At 37.1% G+C, this 20,113-nt stretch overlaps 1 protein-coding gene across 1 annotated transcript in view; it reads right to left on the reverse strand.

The window, feature by feature from the left end:
• The window catches only part of MMRN1 (multimerin 1), a 50,576-nt gene that overhangs the window by 5,735 nt on the left and 24,728 nt on the right, over nt 1-20,113 (reverse strand). Inside the window, exons 4-6 of the mRNA XM_004590571.2 lie at nt 19,594-19,698; nt 18,410-18,583; nt 11,603-13,576 (exon numbers count right to left, since the gene is read on the reverse strand). Of these exons, the coding sequence (XP_004590628.2) occupies nt 11,603-13,576; nt 18,410-18,583; nt 19,594-19,698 (2,253 nt within the window). The remainder of the gene's footprint in view (nt 1-11,602; nt 13,577-18,409; nt 18,584-19,593; nt 19,699-20,113) is intronic.

Raw genomic sequence — 20,113 nt, forward strand, 5'->3', positions numbered from 1 at the left:
TTAATGTTCATTGGGTTATTCATTCTTAAATGAAGTAGAACATTTAAGCTTTAGTGAAGCATCATTTGTGTATTGACACCTTGTCTCATCTCTACCAGTAGAGTGAGCTACTTTAACTTTCTATGTTCTTGCCATGATGTTGAGATTCTCTCCCAGATTTTGTGCAGTAGGTGACTGTAACTGCTCATGTGTCCTTCCAAATGCAGTGTGACTTTTTGTGAGCTTAGGATTCAGGCTCTCTGTTGCTTAAACTTGGTGTCACTTCTGTTTAATACAGTGACTGGCATTTAGTGAATGCCAAGTTAGTACTGACTGAATTCACAGTTCTCAAAGTTCACATGTAGTTCGATGCTGTGATATTCTTAGCATGTGTTGCTGAAGACATGGAATCATTTTAAGCAAACTTTCTGTAATTTCAGCTTGATCACTGCCTATGGCACAATGAAGTTTCCAACAGACTAGTACGGAAACCTGTGATTTAGACTACAAACCAGTTTTGTGACATGTAGAGAAGAACATTTCACAATTCTAATCCAAAATTCTTTGTAAGTTATATGTTCTCACAGTATCAGCATGATGCTTTTCATTTCATCCTGGTTACAGTTTTCATTACTTTCATATTTGGGGGTGCATTCTTAGTTTGTAGCGCTGTTCTGATTGCCCATTGATCAAAATTGTTTCTAACAAATAATTACATTACACTTTCATCTCTCTATAAATACTTTACATTCTCCTTTCCACACAAAACATGTCAACATTAATTTTTCATATTAAATGTTCACTTCACTATCGTAGTTGCCCATCAGTTGTTCATTGGTATATTTCCAAACATGTACTGCAATAGTGTTCCTGGTATCTTTTTTTCCTCGAGTCTTCCAATATCTCTTGTAAGCACATTTAATCATATTAGCATTCCTCATAAAATATATTAGCCTTGTCCCAGAAGAATACTTGCCACTTTATTATTGTTTCATTATCTTAAGCCATGATCTGAGAAATTAAAGGTGTTTATTTGAAGTCATCAGCCATTTTTCTGCTTATCCTTCAGAACATTACCTTATTCCAAGAAAAGTTAAAAATATTGTCCAGATTAAAATACTGTTCATCATTAGTCATTAGGAAAATGCAAAATAAGATCTAACTGCTTACCTTCCAAATGGCAAAATAAGCTATATTAACAATATCAGTGCTGACAAGGATATTTAGCAATTAGAACTCTCATACATTATTGATGGAAATGCTAAGTGGCTGGTCACTTCTTATAAATCTAAAGCTATAATGATAACCAAGCTATGCTACTCCTGCTTATCCATTCAGAGGAAAAAAAAATACATTCACATTAAAACCTCTGTCAGCATAACTTTTAATCACCTCAAATCATAAACAACCCAAATATCTTTCAAAGATAAGCAGAGACTGTGATGTACCTACATAATGCACTATTACTCAGTAACAAGCACTAACAGATGCAGTAATATTTTAAATGATAAAAGGCAGACTCAGAGGCCTTCACACTGTAGGAGTTGTGATGGACTTGACTTACAGAGGTGTAAGAGGAAATTTCAGATGGTAATTAATTGAACTGTTTTCCATCTTGATTGTGGTATCAGTAAATTGAATGGTGTATATATTGTACCACCAAAAAAAAAAAAAAAAAAGAGAGTTCTGATTTCAAGTATTTCAATTACCCAGCTAGAATTTCAATATTATTAAAAAAAATCTGTAGCTAGTCCTCCCCTTCTTCCTCCTCCTCATCCTTTTCCCTCTCTCTATCCCTGCCTGACCTCTTCCTTCCCTCTCCTCTTTTTTTTTTTTCAGCCCTGCCTCCCTCCTCCTTTTATTCTCCTGCTCTCGTCAAACACACAGGCTCTATGCCTCTATCTTCAGATCCTTTCCCTCTTCTTGTAAAATAGATCTTGAGGTTTATTTTTCTTCTGTATCATTCCGTGTCACTTCTGTAAATAATCTCCAACTACTATCTATACAGCTTTATCTACTTCCAGACCTACATTTATAATTAGCTTTTGCATTCTTCCACATAGATAGTAGATCAACAAACTGTGTCACAAACTAAAATTCTCTTCTGGTATGCATTTCTCTCTCCTCCATGGCTTTATTTCTGCTAATGGACTGATGAACTTCCAAGTCATCAATGCTTTATTCCCACTTTGGTGTTGTTTTTCATTCTAAGAACTTATATTTTTGATTACTTACCACTTTCCACAAATTACATACTCACATTTAACTAATGTCCCCAGTTATAATTTCATTTCTGCCTCTTATCTTCATGCTTATTCTCTTTTAATTATCTAATTGGTCTACCTAAAGAACTCAGAATACATCTTTCTAATGAACATGCATGACATGACATTCCTATTCAACTATCTTTCATTTCCCTTCATGAATTTGAAGATACTACACTGAATAAGAATCAGTAGGTGGTAGAAGAAATGAATTCTTAGTCCATGTCTAATGTCTTCATGATTTACTCAAACACCTAGTACTTGATAAGACAATCAACTCTTATAATAATTAACTCCTCATTTAGTGATGCTTTAATATGCTATTGCTTTTCTTTCCATTCAAAATAGTTTTGTCATAATACAATGTTTATAAACATGTGCCAATTTTTTAAGACATACAGCTTAGTAACAAAACACAAAATGTTCTGTATCTGTAGATGCACGTACTACCAACTTTTATTTGACAACATGACTGCCTTTCTGAAACAGAGCCTTGCTTTCTCTTCTTTTCTATGCTCAATTCCCTGCGGAATTCACTTTTTTGACTCATTAACCCAATCTTACCAGCTTACTTAGTAGCCATATATAACCTGCTCACAGTTAACTCAAGCACATTGTCTGGCATTCTGAATCCCCTTTCCTGTCTCTCTTTTTTTTATTCTATACATAACATACATCACCTTCGTAGCTAAAACAAACTCAGAAGGTCAGTTTTTCCTTTTGAAACATTCCATGCATACAAATATTTAAAATAATATTTGATCTCATTTGACATCTAAGGAGTATTTGTTCAATTAAGTAATTATTCTAATTTTCAAATAATATAAATAATTTTAAGGTAATTTATTTGGATCTTAGAAAACATTAATGGAGTTTTAGAATGAGTAAAAAAACCCATATTTATTTAATTATTTGAAAAGCAGAGTTACAGAGATAGTTCTTCCAATGCAGATTTCATGCACCAAATGGCTGCAGTAGCCAGGGCGGGGCCAGGCCAAACCCAGAAGCCAGGGGTTTCTTCCTAGTATCCAATGTGGATGGCGAAAGCTCAAACACTTAAATCATCCTTTGCTCCTTCCTTTCTCTGATGTATCAGCAGGGAGCTGAATCAAATCCTAGCAGTGGAGCAGCTAAGATGCACACTGGAGCACGTATGGGATTCCACCGTCACAGGCAGCAGCTTAACGCACAGCACTATGGTGCTGTACGTAGCATAATATTTTAAGCTAATATGACACTGACCAAAAAAACTCTGTGTCTTTAGATGCCATCAGTCTAGGAAGATCTTTTGCAAAGATCTGGAGGAAAATCTGCAGTTTGACATATTCAATGCATTTTTTAGTTTATAGTATATGTCTAAAACATGCAGACATGATTTTGTAGAAGTGGTAATTTTTAGTGGACAATAAAGTGGCTGAGTTCGACTTACATTTGAAATGTAGTGTTAATATCTCATTATTCAGATAATTTGGGAGGTATTGAGCATTTTTCATAACTCCAATTTGAGATGGACTGACTAGAAATAAAATGCTCTTTGTATATTGTGTGCTCATCTTCCAAGCTCTCTGTTTCTTTTCAATATTTTCTCTAATTTTGCTCTCTCCAACTAAACTCTCCAAACTGCCATTCCCTTTGAATCTGCTCCTATTTCTGGTGTCTCATTTACAAGAATTTTACCATGACTTATGTCACCCACACCCAGAATATCATGACACCATATTTATTCTAATGTCTTTCAAACCTAAATATCCATATGAATATCAAATTTTGACATTTGCTTGAATTATAAAGCCCAGAAAGGAATTCTTAAGAGAGCTGATTAACCAGAAACCAGTTTGAAGTTGGGCAGTTAGCCTGGTAGTTAAGATGCCAGATGAGAGAATCAAGATGGCGGAATAGGGCAAGGACACGTTTATACAGATGGAGAAATATTTAACCAGGATGAAACAGAGAGTACATATTTCAGGAAATAGGAGAGGACAGAACAACAGCAGAGGGGTACCTGGAGACTGACAGACACAGGAAAGCAGCAGACACAACGGTGTGGTGTTGCAGTGACTGATACTCCAGCATGGCAGTCTGAACTCCACCAGCAGCCGGAACTCCACCAGCAACCAGGTGGGAAGGGACTTTCACTGGGAGATTGGGTGATGAACCCAGACAAAGAATTGTCTATCTTGCTGGTCCGTTTGATTTGACCAGGAGCAGAGACAGAGCAGCAGAACTCAGACGGGCAATGCGAGAACAGAGTGCATTTCACAGTCCAGTCAGCTCCCTAGAGCTGAATTGGGCGCCAATTTGCGTAAGGAGGAAAGGCAAGGGAGAGGATGGAGCATGTGCTGAGCTGGGAGTGAGCTCATTTCTGTCTCAGTGAACTGCAACGACATGGCATTCTACTTGTTCCACCCAGGGCAGGTCTGGGATAGCCCTCGGATCTGATGGCCAGCAGATCAAGAACCTTAGTGGTTGTACATCAGGCGCCATTTTGGGCACTGTGGCAATAGCTTTGGGACTGCAGGGGGCAACAGTGAACTGCGCATGTGCTGATCTCGCGATAACTTACTGACGCCAGTGATTGCACTGGTCCCGCAGGAAAATTATGCTGACTGTGGCAGCGTACCAGTTAAAATATGTCTGTGTGGCACCCAGACCTAATGTTGAACAGGTTCTGAAAAGATCAGCACCACCAACAACCTAATTATATAGGACACCTGGTGTCTCTCTAATCCTGGGACCTGCTCCAACCGAAAGTGGGAGAAAGGTTGCAGAGACAACGGTGCAGCCTCAGCACGGTATCACAGGAGGTAGAGAATGGTGAGCCAGCAGCTGAGGCTGTGGAGACCACGGTGGAAATCTGACATAAGAACCCAGACCTGAAACTTGCTGGAGGTTGTGGCACAAGTGGCTGCAAGAAACGTTGTGTACCAACCGCAATAAGTAAAATTGCATTGTAGACCTGTGGGTGACAGAGCTTAGAAACCTGCACCAAGGAGAAGACTCTGCTAACCAGAAGTACAATGATCAAGAGCAAAAGAAGAGACAAAGGCACAATGAATATTGCTGAAAACTCTCCTGCAAGGGAGCAAAACCCTATGCCAACCTCAGAGTTAACTGAGGAAGACATTGAGAAAATGGGGCACACAGAATTCATAAAACTCATTTTAAAGCTTCTGATCAACAATGAGAAGCACATACAAGAGTTCAAAGAATTAAGGAAGCAATAAAGCAAATTAAGACTGATACATCAGAAATTAAGAATACAGTAGAGCAAATTAAAAGTACAATGGAGAGTCTCCAAAACAGAATGAAGCAAGCAGAAGAAAGAATCTCAGAATTGGAAGATATTTCCTGTCATCGGGGGAGGCAAACAAAAAGCTGGGAGCAGAGCTGGGTCAGGCCAAAAAAAGTATTCAAGAATTGAAAGACATTATTAAGAAGCTAAATGTAAGAGTTATGGGAGCCCCAGAAGGTGCAGAAAGAGAAGCTGAGTTTGCAAATGTATTTAATGAAATAATAAAGGAAAATTTCCCTAATCTAGAGAAAGAATTGGGAAACAAGATCCAGGAGGTGCACAGAACTCCCAACGGGCTTGTTCCAAAGCGATCTTCACCACGACATATGATCATCAAGCTCTCTTCAATTGAACATAAGGAAAAGATCCTTAAATGTGCACGTGAGAAAAATCAATTGACATATAAAGGAATGCCAATTAAGCTCACAGATCTCTCACAGGAAACTCTACAGGCAAGAAGAGAATGGAGTGACATATTCCAGACTCTTAAAGAAAAGTATTGTCGGCCTAGGATAACATATCCAGCAAAGCTTTCTTTCGTCTTTGAAAATGAAATAAAATTCTTCCACAGTCAAGAAAAGCTAAAAGAATTTGCCTCTTCCAAACCTGCCCTACAAATGATACTTCAAGATGTTCTCTTGGCAGAGAAGAGGAATAGCACCTGACAAAATCAGAGGCAAATGGGAAGAACATCCCAGTAAAATGACAACAGAAGACTAAACCAATGAACAACCCATTCCTGAAATGACAGGACCAAAGTACCACCCATGTATATTAAACTCTGAATGTAAATGGCTTAAGCTTAATCAAACATCATAGAGTAGTACACTGGATTAAAAAACAAAACCCTTCAGTTTATTGTCTGGAGGAGACACACTTCAACAAAGATCAGCGGAAACTATATCACACGGGTTTTGTTATTCTCTGTTAGTTTCATCTCTTCAAAACACTTTCTTCTGATTAAATCATTCAATGACTCGTAGATTACGCAGTGGCATCATTTTCTTCAAGAAGGTTCTTGATTTTCATTTCTTCAGCTACACATTAGTCATTTAATAGCATGTTATTTAACTTCTTGGTGTTGTTAATTTCTTTTTTCTTCCTGTTGTTGATTTTGTTTTGTGGCTCTTCATTTAAGGGGATGTATAGTAGCTGTGTAATGGAGACTGTCATATCTAGTAACATGTCATTTAACTTCATGGCATTGTAAATTTCTATTTTTCTTTTCATTGTTGATTTTGTATCATGACTTTTCATTTAAGGGGATGTACAGTAGTTGTGTAATGGAGACTGTCATATCTAGTAACATGTCATTTAACTTCATGGCATTGTAAATTTCCTCTTTTCTTTCTATTGTTGATTTTGAAACATGACTTTTCATTTAAGGGGATGTACAGTAGCTGTGAAATGGAGACTAACATTCAGATGTGAGGATGTAGTGTGGTATGCATTTCTGCTTCCAGACAAAGATGGACTTACAATGAAACTGTTTACTATATCTTGACAATAGGATTCTGGACTCTGTGCCATTGTCCATGCCCGCAATGATGGACATATGACTGAGTATGAAGAACTATATGTTAGTAATGATATAGAGGAACGCCGGGGGGGAGGGAACTGGGGAGGGACTAAGGGAATATGAAACTGTACTATAAAATAATAACAACAATACTAAAATATTAAAAAAAAGATGCCAGATGAGACCTCCCCCAGAGGGGAGCTGTGCATGATCCCCAGCCCCATTCCTATATCTACATTTATGGTGATGGAGACCTCAAGAAGCTACAGGTGATGATGGCTCAGGTGACTGGATTCCTTCCATATACATGGGAGGCTAGAATTGCATCTCTAGTCACCTGCTTCAGCCTGGTCCAATCCTAGCTATTGCGAAGATTTAGGGTTTGGGGGAGTTCTGAAAAGCGTTTCTCTCTCTCTTTCTCTATGTTTCTCTCTCTCTCTCTCTCTGCCTCATATCTCTTAGTGCTTATCAAATAAACAAATTATATAAAAACGGTTTGATAATCAACATGACACCTATGGGTAATGATCAGAAGAAAGGCATAAATACTTTGAATTTAGTTTACAGATGAAATTAATAATTAAATCTACTTTCCAATCTTTGGTGTCAAACATCCATTATCAAGAAAGCAACTCTTGCAATTCATGTATGAGAAAGAAACCATGTATATGCCGTTACTACTGAAATGAAATCTGGCAATCTGTCCATTTTGTTGTAAGTCTTAGAGCCAACATTAGAAATTTGGGTTCATCAAATACTTTTCTGATGACTCATCTTAGATGTTCTGGCCATTTTATTGCAGGTCATGGTTCAGAAAAGGATTGGCAGTTTTTGTCAAGATTCTCACCATCCTTTCAAATGAGAGGGCAGCTTATGGAAGTCTGGGGAAATCTTTCTTCCCCAGGGAGCCATGAACAAAAAATAATATATCTACTATTCTCTTCAACTCTGATATGTTTTATTGACACAAATTAGGGAGGCAATCCCCAGTACAGGCCTGCTAATCAAGTCTGACACAAAGAATATGCTTAAGATTGTGTGCACATGAGAGTAAAAATAGAAAAATAGCTGGCCTGACAATAGTACCATTGGAAAGACTTGAACAGCTTCTGGGACCTTGACTGGTCTCCATTCCCTAGTTAAGTGTCACCGTGTCCGTGTCTAGGCTCTTCGTGCAAACAGTGTGGTTCACGCTGGATATCACCTTTCCTTCTCAGTCTCTAGGGTTTTCCCATGTGCCTTTGTCATCAGCCTCCAATAAAACATTGGCTGCTAAGTACCTGATGGGCTTCCCTGAAGGAATTGTGTACAGATTGTTACATTTTTATATCTTGAATAAAAAGCACACTAAAATTACCACTTTCATGGGATGCAGTGGTATAAGGAGACCCAAGAATGGATTTTTAAGATTTTGCTCAGATCTTTTCCCTCTAGCTAATTCCACAATTAAAAAATAAGGTCCTACAAATGCTTCTATTGAATCTGTAAACTCAGGCATGGTTTTGGGGAAAGTTAAAGCAGGTCATAAATTCTAGTTCCAAGTAGACAGCCATCAACATTTGAAGGGCTTATACGAGGCCATTTTGTACAGAAAACAACTTATTTGATGTTCTGCGGTATATTTGAGGAGTTTTATGAAAAACTATATAAATAAACAATAAAAATGCTTAAAGGGATAATCATTCTTCAAACATTTCTAAAGATTATCTTAAATGTACACTTATCAATGTTCATGCTTTAAAATATTTGTGTTTCATGTCCAGATGTGCAGACAGTGCAATTTGCATCTCTGCATCCAGACCAAAGATGGACTTCCAGTGAAGCTGTTGGAAATATTTGGACATTATGATGCTGGACTCTCTGACTTTGTTCATGCCTACAATGTTGGGAAACATTTAGATAACAGAATGATGGACTTCTACTGTTCATGAAGGACTATCCATTGTAACACTATAGAGCAAACCAATAGGGAGGAAGGGGATTGAGGAGGGAAGGGGAAATCCCAGAGCCTATGAAATTGTATCATAAAATAATATTTAAAAATATATATGCATATTGGTGTTTACATTTTTACTACATTCTACTCTTTTTGATTTATCATTATATGATAATTGTAAGCTGATTTAACATAGTAACTTATAGAGATGGGACTAATATGATATCATGATTTTGTAAATTAAGCTTTCACACAGAATTAACTCTATATCTAATATTAAATGAAAAACTGAGGAAATGTAAACATTGACTATGACTAAGAAAATTATATCTTATAGCTACCACTAACTTAATAATATACCATATGAAGATTATCTTTTTATCCTCAAAAAAATCCCCAAGGTAGATTATTTTATTAACAAGGAAATAAGGTTTAGAAAAAGAAATGATTTATTGCAAATAAAAATATTAAAAGGACGTTAGCCCTGCTTTCTGACTCCAAATTTAGTCCTTAATAAACAATCACAATTGCCTTGATGAATTTTCACAAGTAAATAAAAAAGATTTTTAAGTGGTATAAAATAATTAAGTAGTCATTAGCCTCTTATTTTTCTCTAAGACAGAGAGGGAGTGAGAGAGAGAGGGAGAGAAGATTGTCTAATCGCTGGGGTACATTCCCCACAACTGGGGCATTTATTTATAAGTGATAGCAGCTATTATCTGAATAATATGAGATTCAGAAGATAATGGTAAATATATCTTCTGACTCTAGCTGTGTAGGGGGCAATGGGATCTCTGGTATTCATTTCTTCAACTAAAACTCAGAAGAAACTAGCCAAAGTATGAGTGTTCCTATCTCTGGTACGGAACAAGCTATCAGAGAAAGTAGTTTATTATGATGTCTTATTCTTACGGGGGAAATTTCACCTGATGCCACAGGCTTCATCCTCTCGGAAGGACCTTATCTGCTTTTCTACGCAATGAACACCTTTAGTTTTATAGCCCAGAGGAGTAGGATCAGCTTACTGCACATACAATCCTAGCCACACATTTAAAGGCTCCCACACATTATGTTGGTCGCTGGTTCTGTATAAAACGAATATCTAGTTTAGGCGATATTTATGTATTGTCAGGTCACTTGGTGCTGAGATTTTTACTGACAAACAATACAAAATGCCTAACAATTAATTGTGATAGGGCGAAGTGTAAAAAATTAAAAGAGTAGAAAGAAAATCTATCAAAATATCATTGAAAATAGAGGCGTTATTCCCTAGTAGATACTAAGATTATCTACTGAGTCAGTAGATCCTAAGTATTAGATTCCCTGAAACGAAGTCATTCTCTCTCTGCCTGAATGTAATTTGATGAGGTGCTAACATGCAATCTTTATCCCACCAAAATGTATGAGTTCTCATTTGGAAATATTTCACATCAATTAATTTTCAGATCATTTATTTTTTTTTACTCACTATGTAGTTGTAGATGCTTTTTGGGGGTTAAGAGAAGAAATGACATAGCTTGCCTGGTGTAAGATCACATACATGGCAGAAGTTCATTGAAGCTCATGTTTCAGTGCTCACAGGAAATAACAATTGACAACTTTTTCCTAAACTTGCTATTATAAGAGCATTCATGCATTGAGATACTCCTTTGCTCAGGGAAACGTATATGCCTAATTAATTTGTATTGTGTTTTCCATAAGGTTGAGAGAACCTCTTCAAGCAGATTAAACTGGAGGAATCACCAATAACTTAGATAATCAAGAGCACTCAGCTTTCTGTTACTCTGTGATTTTTAAGTATTAGGATCGGCTACTAATTGCCCTATTGTAATGAAAAGAAACGAAGTGAGGCCAGTGTTGTGCAGCAGATTGCCCTGCAACTGCGGCATTCCCTGTCTGAGCACCGATTTCAGTCCTGGCAGCTCTGCTTCCAATCCAGTCTCTGCTAACGTGGCTGCGAAAGTCCAAAGTAGTGGCTGATAGCGCAAGTACCCAGGTCCCTAGTACTCACATGGGAAACCCTGATGAGGTCCCTGGCTGTTGGCTCCTGGCTTTCACCTGACACAGGCCAGGGTGTTTGTCATGTCCTTTTAGGGAGTGAACAAGTCAGGAGAAGATCCCTTTCTTTGTGCTCCTCTCTCAGTTTCAAATAAATAAAATACATAAAATACAAAATTCATGCAAATGGGTATATAATTTAGCAGTTGTATATTAGATACTACAAGAAAATTATTTTAGTTAAAATCAATTTGTTATTCTCTTTGTGAGGTTATTCAGTTTTATTATGGCAAACAAAAGGCAAAAAGAATATCTTTTATACAGTGAAACGATTGAGCAGTTCACATGTGCTATGCTAAACTCCTCTTTCTTGCTGAATATTATGATCTGTTTGTGGAACTCTCATGTCTGAGTTCTAGATTGGAAACCTCAGAACATTCTTGCCTCAACTGTTATATACTCAGGCAGGGATTACTGTCTTTTAGAGTGTTGCAGACTAAAAACTATTTATGTTGATTACTTCTGCAAAATAATTGTTGCAATCACCTTTCATATTTACCCGACTGCATGAGTCTACCAAATATCATTTCAATAAAAAGAAGCTAAAAGCTTACCTAGAGACATAATGTTGTCCGTGTTTCTTTGAGTCCGGCCTATCAGGACAGTGGTAAGATTCACTGTTGGTTTCTTCAACGTACTAGATTTCTTCAGTAACGATTTTGCTTGCTTCTTTGACTTGACAGCATTTGCCAGACTGCCAGACAACGATCGATCTATATATTCAGTTAAATTAGACAGGACAGCTTGAGTTTTTATCTCAATTATTGATTGCACAAATTCTGTAAGGGCTTTCTCAAGAAGCTGAGTGTCTGGCAAAGAGTTTCTTATCCATGTAGGTATGGTAGCATTCAGTTCTAATATATTTGTAGAAGTGCTGAGACACATTGTTAAAACTTCATTGAGAGTTTTGTTAAGTAAAGACAAGTTAGCTGAAAGATGGATGGATTTTGCTTCTAGTGCCTTAAATCTGGAATTTAATACTTGCAGTTGAAGGGCTTGGTTTTTATCATTAGTGGCCACATTGCCTTTTTTAAGTGAAATATAATAAGGGATGAGTGACTGGGTCATTTTAGACTCAATCTCTTGCAATTGAGTTTCAAAATGTTTGGAAATCTTGGTGGCCAATAGTATTTTTTCTTCGAAATGACTCATATTTTGCTGGTACTTTATAATTTGGGAAATGGTTTCATTGAACATTTGATAAATCTTCAGAGAGTTTAACTGACTTGATTTCCCATCGTTAGGAATATCTGCAAGGGCTTTGGCAACTTGCAAAACAAAGTAATATTTCTGGTTGTCATTAGTCAAATTCTCAATAGATTCATTCAAGCGTTGAAATTGAGACATAAATGCCAAAATGGTTTCCATATGTCGGGAACATGTATTATGGGCCTCAGAATTATTCTTAATGGCACCTAAAGACTCTTTGAGCACGTAGTTATCCTGCATGTAGTCAATGGCATTGTTTATAACAGTCATGGTCTTGTTTAGGCCATCTTCCATCTCCAGGGCATACTGATTCACTCGCCTTTCACAGGTATCACCACGTCTCTGCACTTCATTTACAAGTAGGTTGTATCTTTTTAAAAGTTCTTTGGTAAGAATATTCAGTCTATCGACATCACTTGTTAGAGTCTCCATCCTTTTCTGTGTAAGTACTGCCTCCTTTGTTTGTTCATACGCCACTGCCAGTCTAAGAGATGCCCCCTGCTCCAGCAAAGGTTGAAGAATCTCCATGTCATATGTGAAGTCATTCAGTTGCTCACTCATTTTATTCATCTTGTCGTCCATCGGAAAGAGAACCTCAGCCAAAGTTTGGTTTAACACATTCAAATTCTCTTCTGTGTCCTTGAGTTGAAATTTAAAATCATTTCTGCACTTGGAAAACAGGTCTTCACATTCTCCCCTGACAGATTCTTTCTCCTTCTCCAAAGTGATGGTGAGATTGTTAATCTTGCTTTCTTGGATGTGCAAATCATGAAACATTTGCATCAGCATCAAGCCCTGCTTCTTTATATTCTCATTGAGAGTAGACATGTACTCGGTGCCATTATGGCTGACTGATGCAGCAGCTGGAACATTCTTCTGGTCTGATAAAAGTTGCTCATGCACTTCGTTCATTTTAGAAAGAGTTTTATTGAGGGAGTCATAATATACAAAGCTCCTAGTACGGTCTTGTGTTAGGGTACTTTCTAAATGAGCCTGCTTTGCTTCTAGTTCTTTAACGGACTTCTCACAGGCAGAAGTGATTTCCTGTCTCACATCCGCAATGTGATTCTTCAGACTGACTGTGTCAGGCAAAGTAGGCATATTTTCTTGCCGTAAACCTGTCTTTTGCTGGACTTCTATTGAAGCTACAGATTCATTAACCTGTTGAATCAACTGCCTGGTGTTTTCAAGGTCCGTTGATAGACTGGATACAGTTTTGAAGAGCTGAGCAACAGTCTCTTGCATCTCATTTTGAAAAATTTTAAAGTGCTCACTTACTATGTCTTTTACCAAGTTATTAATGCTTTTGGATTTTAGACCTAGAAAAAAAATGATGAACAATGAATGATACATGATTTTAATATGAGACTGTAAATATCTCTAATAATATAATAAGTTTGAAACTAAATACCAAGGAGATGTAATAATGAATACATTTACTTAAATGCTTGAAAACATTTACTTACAAAAATGTGAAAAAAAAAAGCCACAGCAGTCTCTGGAAGATTTTCACCTTCTTAACCTGACAGGTCTGAGGGAAGCCACTTGCAATATCCACAGAAGACATGATGGAAGTGGTATCGATTGCAAGAGAAAGGATGTAATATGTAATACCTCTTGGTCTGATCTCACATGAAAATAAATGGCTTTAGGTTCTTTGCCTTAGTAAATGCTAGCTGGTGTTAGTTCATGACTGTGTTATTAGCTCTGTGGTAATGAGGTTTTAGAGGTTATGTTTTGAGCTTCTAAGAGCTAATAAATTGGCGGCAGAGGAGAACCTTAATGAGATTCCCAAGTGAGGAAAAAATATGAAGTAATATTCAGAAGGTTTAACAATGGTTTATAATAACAATAAAATCACAATAATGAGAGACTTGGGATCACAAAATTAAATCCACTTCAAATGACATTAGGAGTTCAAGACAGAATCGATTATCATAATGTGACATTAATTTTTCAGAAAGAGATAAGGAAACTTGCCATAAATGCCACACTTACTAGTATCTCTAAAAAGCCTGGATTGATTGTAACCAAGATGGTGGTGGGCATTAAAAATAGCATTAAAAAATAAGAGGAAAATGGTGCTGGACTGTTCAGAAGTACTTAGGATAAAGGAAATGAATATTTAAAATGTAAAAAAAAATCATAAAAATAAGAATTATGCTGTATAGTTATAGTATCTAGCTATAGATGCACATCAGTTTAAAAGGACTGTAACACAAAACGTAGTCTTCACAATACAAAGCACTTTAAATCAGAAAGTTTATTCAACAAGATATTGTCATAGTTAAAGCTTCTATGTAATCTATTCAAGAAGGATTACTATTGGGTAAAAATGAACTTAGGCTTTACATATCCTCTTTCTATAATTAAATTTTCAAAAGCACTGGGCAGGCATGGGGGACATACATGAAAGTATTGTGAAGGAGGAATTCTAAAAATAGAACAACAAATTGGTACAGCATCTTAATATCGTTAATCTGGTGCCAAGACAGTGCTGCAAGAGCAACCATCAGTGTACATGGATTTATATTTCCTTAGACTTCTACACCCTATCGCTCAACCTGGCTAAATGAAAAGAAAGATAAAGGATATTCTAATTTTCCTTTTCTAAATCTAGTAGAAACTAAAATAACTTTAAAATTCAAAATAAGGGTATAGCCTTTTGACTTAGTGGGTTTAGCTACTGTCCACCATCACCATCAGATATGAGTACTGGTTGCTCAACTTCTGATCCAGCTCCCTGCTTACATGCCTGGGGAAGCAGCTGAAGATAGTCCAAGTCCTGGGGCGGATTTGGAAGGAGTTCCAGGTTCCTGGCTTTAGCTTGGTGCAGCCTTGGCTGCTTTGGCCTTTGTGATGTGAACCAGTAGATGAAAGGGCTTGCTTTCTCTCTCTCTCAGTATCCATAATTAAATGAAATCAGACAGAAATGACTCTTTGTTTATGTGTCTAATAACATATCCATATTCAAAAGGTTTTAAACTATTTCTATCCTCTAAGCTTTGCCTAGTCAGTTGTTCATTTATCCAACAAATAGTTGTTTAATACATTCTATATGTTATATAGAAAATGAAATTTGGGAAGTAAGATTTTTTTTAAAGACAGAATATGTCAGTCATGCTGAAAATATGGTACTACCAATGGTGACATTTTTATTGCTCTTTCTATAGAAACATAAAGCCATTTTCTACTAGTTACAGTTGTCTTTAATTCTCATGTCACCAAAAACTTAATAAATATTATAAATATTTAATACTAGAGATTAGACCTTTTGATCTTGTGACCCTATAATTTATCCTGGAAGATGTTTTCAAGATTCAAATGAATAAAAGAAAATTAGTTAGCTAATTATGGAAATAATGGTAGATGTTTAATTGTAGTAAACTGAAAACTACATAAATGAAAGAATAAAAGTTATATTAGATATGTAAAAATGGATTCTTTTTAATACAAATAGGCAACTATCCTATTTATGATTACTATTGATATGATTGGGAACAGTTGGGGGGAGAAAGACGGGGTTAGTAGGGAAGAGGAAATCCTTGAACCTGTGGAACAGTATCATGAAAAATAAATTTTTTAAAGGCATAGCTCTTAGAATACAAAAAGAAAAGAAGAAAAAAGGAAAAATGTGAGGTACTGTGACTAATACAGTTTTAAACTTATGAAAAGAGAAGAGGATAAAATCCCAACAATGTCTAAAAAGATACCAAACAGATTGTTGGTGTAAGAATTTGTTTTGGAATGAAGTTTTCCAGTTAACACTCAATTTGTTGCTAAAGAAATATTTGTGCAAGACTTTGTTTTTCAAAATATATGAAAGCATTTAAAAACGTCTATTCAATTCTGTTTCACATGATTTACACTCTTCTATTATTTAAAGAGAGGCCCTTAGAGTTGGCAAATACAGATAGTTCTAATACCAGACATTTTCCCATGCTCTGCTGTTGATTGTTGGATGCATGGCCATTCTGTAATGTTCAAATACCTCTTTAAGATTTTGACATTATCGGGCCCGGCGGCGTGGCCTAGTGGCTAAAGTCCTCGCCTTGAAAGCCCCGGGATCCCATATGGGCGCCGGTTCTAGTCCCGGCAGCTCCACTTCCCATCCAGCTCCCTGCTTGTGGCCTGGGAAAGCAGTTGAGGACGGCCCAATGCTTTGGGACCCTGCACCCGCGTGGGAGACCCGGAAGAGGTTCCTGGTTCCCGGCTTTGGATCGGCGAGCACTGGCCCATTGCGGCTCACTTGGGGAGTGAATCATCGGACGGAAGATCTTCCCCTCTGTCTCTCCTCCTCTCTGTGTATCTAACTTTGTAACAAAATAAATAAATCTTTAAGAAAAAAAGATTGAGACATCATCTTCAATAATTTCCCAAGCTACTGTTGATTATGCAGTGACTTTCGCCTTGGATGTAAAGTGAACAAGGGAAGAAGTCGTGATTTTGCTAGGCAAATGCAGCTCCTTGGGGTGGGTTCAGCTTTTGTTTCCTCTAAGAATATTCATGAACTACAAGCCCTCTGGTTCCCATAATTAATAACTGTGCTCAGTACACAATTAATTGCTTGTATTGAGAAGGGAATTTCATTATTGTTGCTGTTTCTGTACCTGTTTTATTTTTCCATCACTATTGCCAGATACTTGTTAGTAGATTAGTAGATCAAGCAGTTGACCAGTAGGGTACTCTCAGATGATGATGACCAAATTTTGCTAAACCACTTTCATTCAGAGAGTTACAATAAATTATTTGCCCTTATTGTTTGACCCATGTTTTCACTTACGGGGGCAATGTTGCTTTCTCAGGCTCAGGCATTGGAGAGTTTTGATATCAGAAGTAGAGGGAAGGGGCTTTCAATGTGGTTGAATAGCACCAGTTACTTATGTGATTTCAAAAAGTCACATCATTAATGAGTTACAAAAGATACTAAGTCAAACCTCCATCTACATTTGATCTATGTGAACTACAATAGAGAAAAAATAATCTGAATATGATATAGGGGCCAGGGTAGTGGCATAATTGCTAAAGCCACCATCTGCAATGCATATCCCATACGGTGCTAGTTCTTGTTCTGGCTGCACCATTTCCAATCCAGCTACCTGCTAATGGCCTGGGAAAGACAGCAGATAATGGCCTAAATGCTTGAGACCCTGCAATCCCTTTGTTAGACCTGGATGTAATTCCTGGCTTCTGGCTTCATCCTGGACCAACTCTGGCCAATGTGGTTATTAGGAGAGTGAACTAGAATATGGGATTTCCCTCTCTGTCTTTTCTTTCATGTAGCTGTCACTTGAATTAAGCTTGAATGCAAGTTGGGGTGTAGCTAGGTATATAACATCCATCAATCATATGGACAAAAGATTTTAAGTATATAGTAAAACATATTTAGATATGACATGTCAAATTAGTGTCCCAAAATTGAGTGTTTTTTATTTTAAAATTATTCAAGTATGTTTATTATTTACCAAAATCCAGTTTTGTAAGTGTAGGGGTACTTCCCTTCTCCCTCCTTTACCTCCCTCCCTATAATTCCCCTCTCACCATTCTACTGCTTAGTAACGTTTACAAATTAATTATCTGCTGTTTAAATGTATCATATAAATATACCAGTTCAGTATGATACTACATTGTCTACTTTTATCTATATGTACTATGTCAAAATTAAATATTTTTAAAAAGATTCACATATTTTTATTGGAAAGGCAGATACACAGAGAGGAGGAGAGACAGAGAGGAAGGTCTTCTGTCCAATGATTCACTCCCCACGGGGTCATGACGGCCAGAACTGAGACAATCTAAAGCCAGGAGCCAGGAGCTCCTCAGGCTCTCCCATGCGGGTGTAGAGTCCCAGGGCTTTGGGATGTCTTCCACTGCTTTCCTTGGCCACAAGCAGGGAGCTGGAAGGGAAGTAGGGCAGCCAGGATCAGACTGGTGCCCATAAGGGATCCTGGCATGTACAAGGCAAAGACTTTAGCTGCTAAGCTACCATGTCTGGCCAAAATTAAATAATTTAAAATATCTCATTCAAGAAATGCTTATTTCAACATATGCTTTTCTTAATATAAAGGAAAGATTCCAAAATGAAATGAGAGAAGACCAAGGAAACATTTGTCTTTTGTCCTAACTCAATGAACATTTTATTTTTGTTTTACCTTTTAGAAAATATTGAAATTCTTTGCCTTTATCTTCACTGATCTTCCCCTCCAGGGAGGAATATGTGCTTTTCACATCGTTCACAGCCAAAGTAATATTGTCAACTTTCTTCTGCAGATTGGTCAATTTCATTGCCTGATAGTTTATGTGGTCGGTCATTTTTTGCATTACCACTGCATAAACAGAGAGAAAGTTAGCACCATTTTAAATATATAATAAACTCTTCCAATTTCAATATAGGTTTAAATTGAAAGAACTATCTTATAACTAATATAATTGGAAATAAAGACTACATTGATTTCAGCTAGTAGATGGTATCCTGGAAAGTGAGTCTTTTTACACACACAAATAATGTAAATCATGTTTTAATAACGTAGGTTTCTAAAATTAGAGTTTGAATCACTGTAAATAGTAATGATTCTGCACCATTTACACTGTCCTTTCATTAATTCAAGGATTTTAGAACACTTCAAAAGGATACTGACTTCCAAGCCCTTAAATAAACTGGCGTGCAATTTCCAGGGAATATTCACTTGCCTATTTAAGGAAATTTCCTTAGGACACATTTCTCAATGTCAGTGCCTTTTCATATAACTACATGAATGGCCAGTACAGTAAAGAGATGTGCTTTTCAGTAATGAATCCTGTTTTCTAAACATAAAGTCACCTCTAAAATAAATGACATAGATTTGTTTGGATTGGAAACGCATGAAACTAAGCGGCGTAACTTTGGATCAACATAGGGTCATTATTGGTCTTAATTATGATTTTCCTTAGTCTGTAATGAAACCTATTAATGAGCACTTCTCAGTCAACAGAATAGGGACTTCTCAGCTTCCTTAGAAAGAAACAAGTGACTCCTTCCATGTCAATATTCTTCCATAACTGAGGGATGAAAATTCCGGTTTAATTTAGAAACCTGTGATTTCCTTACATCCTACTATCCAAGCCCTTTCAAAGTTCTGTATTTGTACAGAGAACTTCAATAATTCTACAAGGTACTTTTCTGTCCGGAAACCAATATTGAGCTTCTCCCAACATCCAGAACCAAATACAAGAGGATTGAGAGGTATGTTAATGGTTCACCAACAAGCACTTGCTTGCCAAGAGATTTATTATTTCACAATCATAGTAAACAGAGCACAATGACTGAGTTAGAGACCATAGTAATTACAGTCATGACCTGAGTCGCTGCAGTCTTGTTGCTGTAGTGGCTGTTCGCTTGTCGCTCTGCCAGTAGCTGCACTTTCAGCCTGGATGCTGTGCGTCAATTGCGGTTGTTCCTGGGCTACGCAGAGACAAAAACAGAAGAGAACGGGTTAAGCATTGAGACTGCCTTGCTTTTCCAGTGCTGTGCAATAACATGGCTGGCATTCATTTTCTTGTGTGCTGAAGCATGGTAGTCTCGGATGATTGCAGAGTAAGCTGCTTCTCCCCATCCATAGGGCAGAGTGACACTGCATTGGAGTTAGAAGGGCAGGACTCTAATTCTGTCTGGGAAAAATTAAATTATTCATGTTTCCTTTAGCTAAAAATAGATGGTAGATTGGGAAGGGGCCCTGTGTAAACCAACAGTTGTGAAATGCCTGCATAATTGTGGGGCTTTTAAAATCTGCTGTGTTAAAAGCTATGAGTACCTTATAAAAGGACTGCAGTGAGAGCCAATTGTTAAACAGCAGAAGTTCCCACTACTGACTACGCGG

This window comes from Ochotona princeps, chromosome 7 (assembly GCF_030435755.1).
Source record: "Ochotona princeps isolate mOchPri1 chromosome 7, mOchPri1.hap1, whole genome shotgun sequence".
In the NCBI taxonomy this organism is placed as follows: Eukaryota; Metazoa; Chordata; class Mammalia; order Lagomorpha; family Ochotonidae; genus Ochotona; species Ochotona princeps.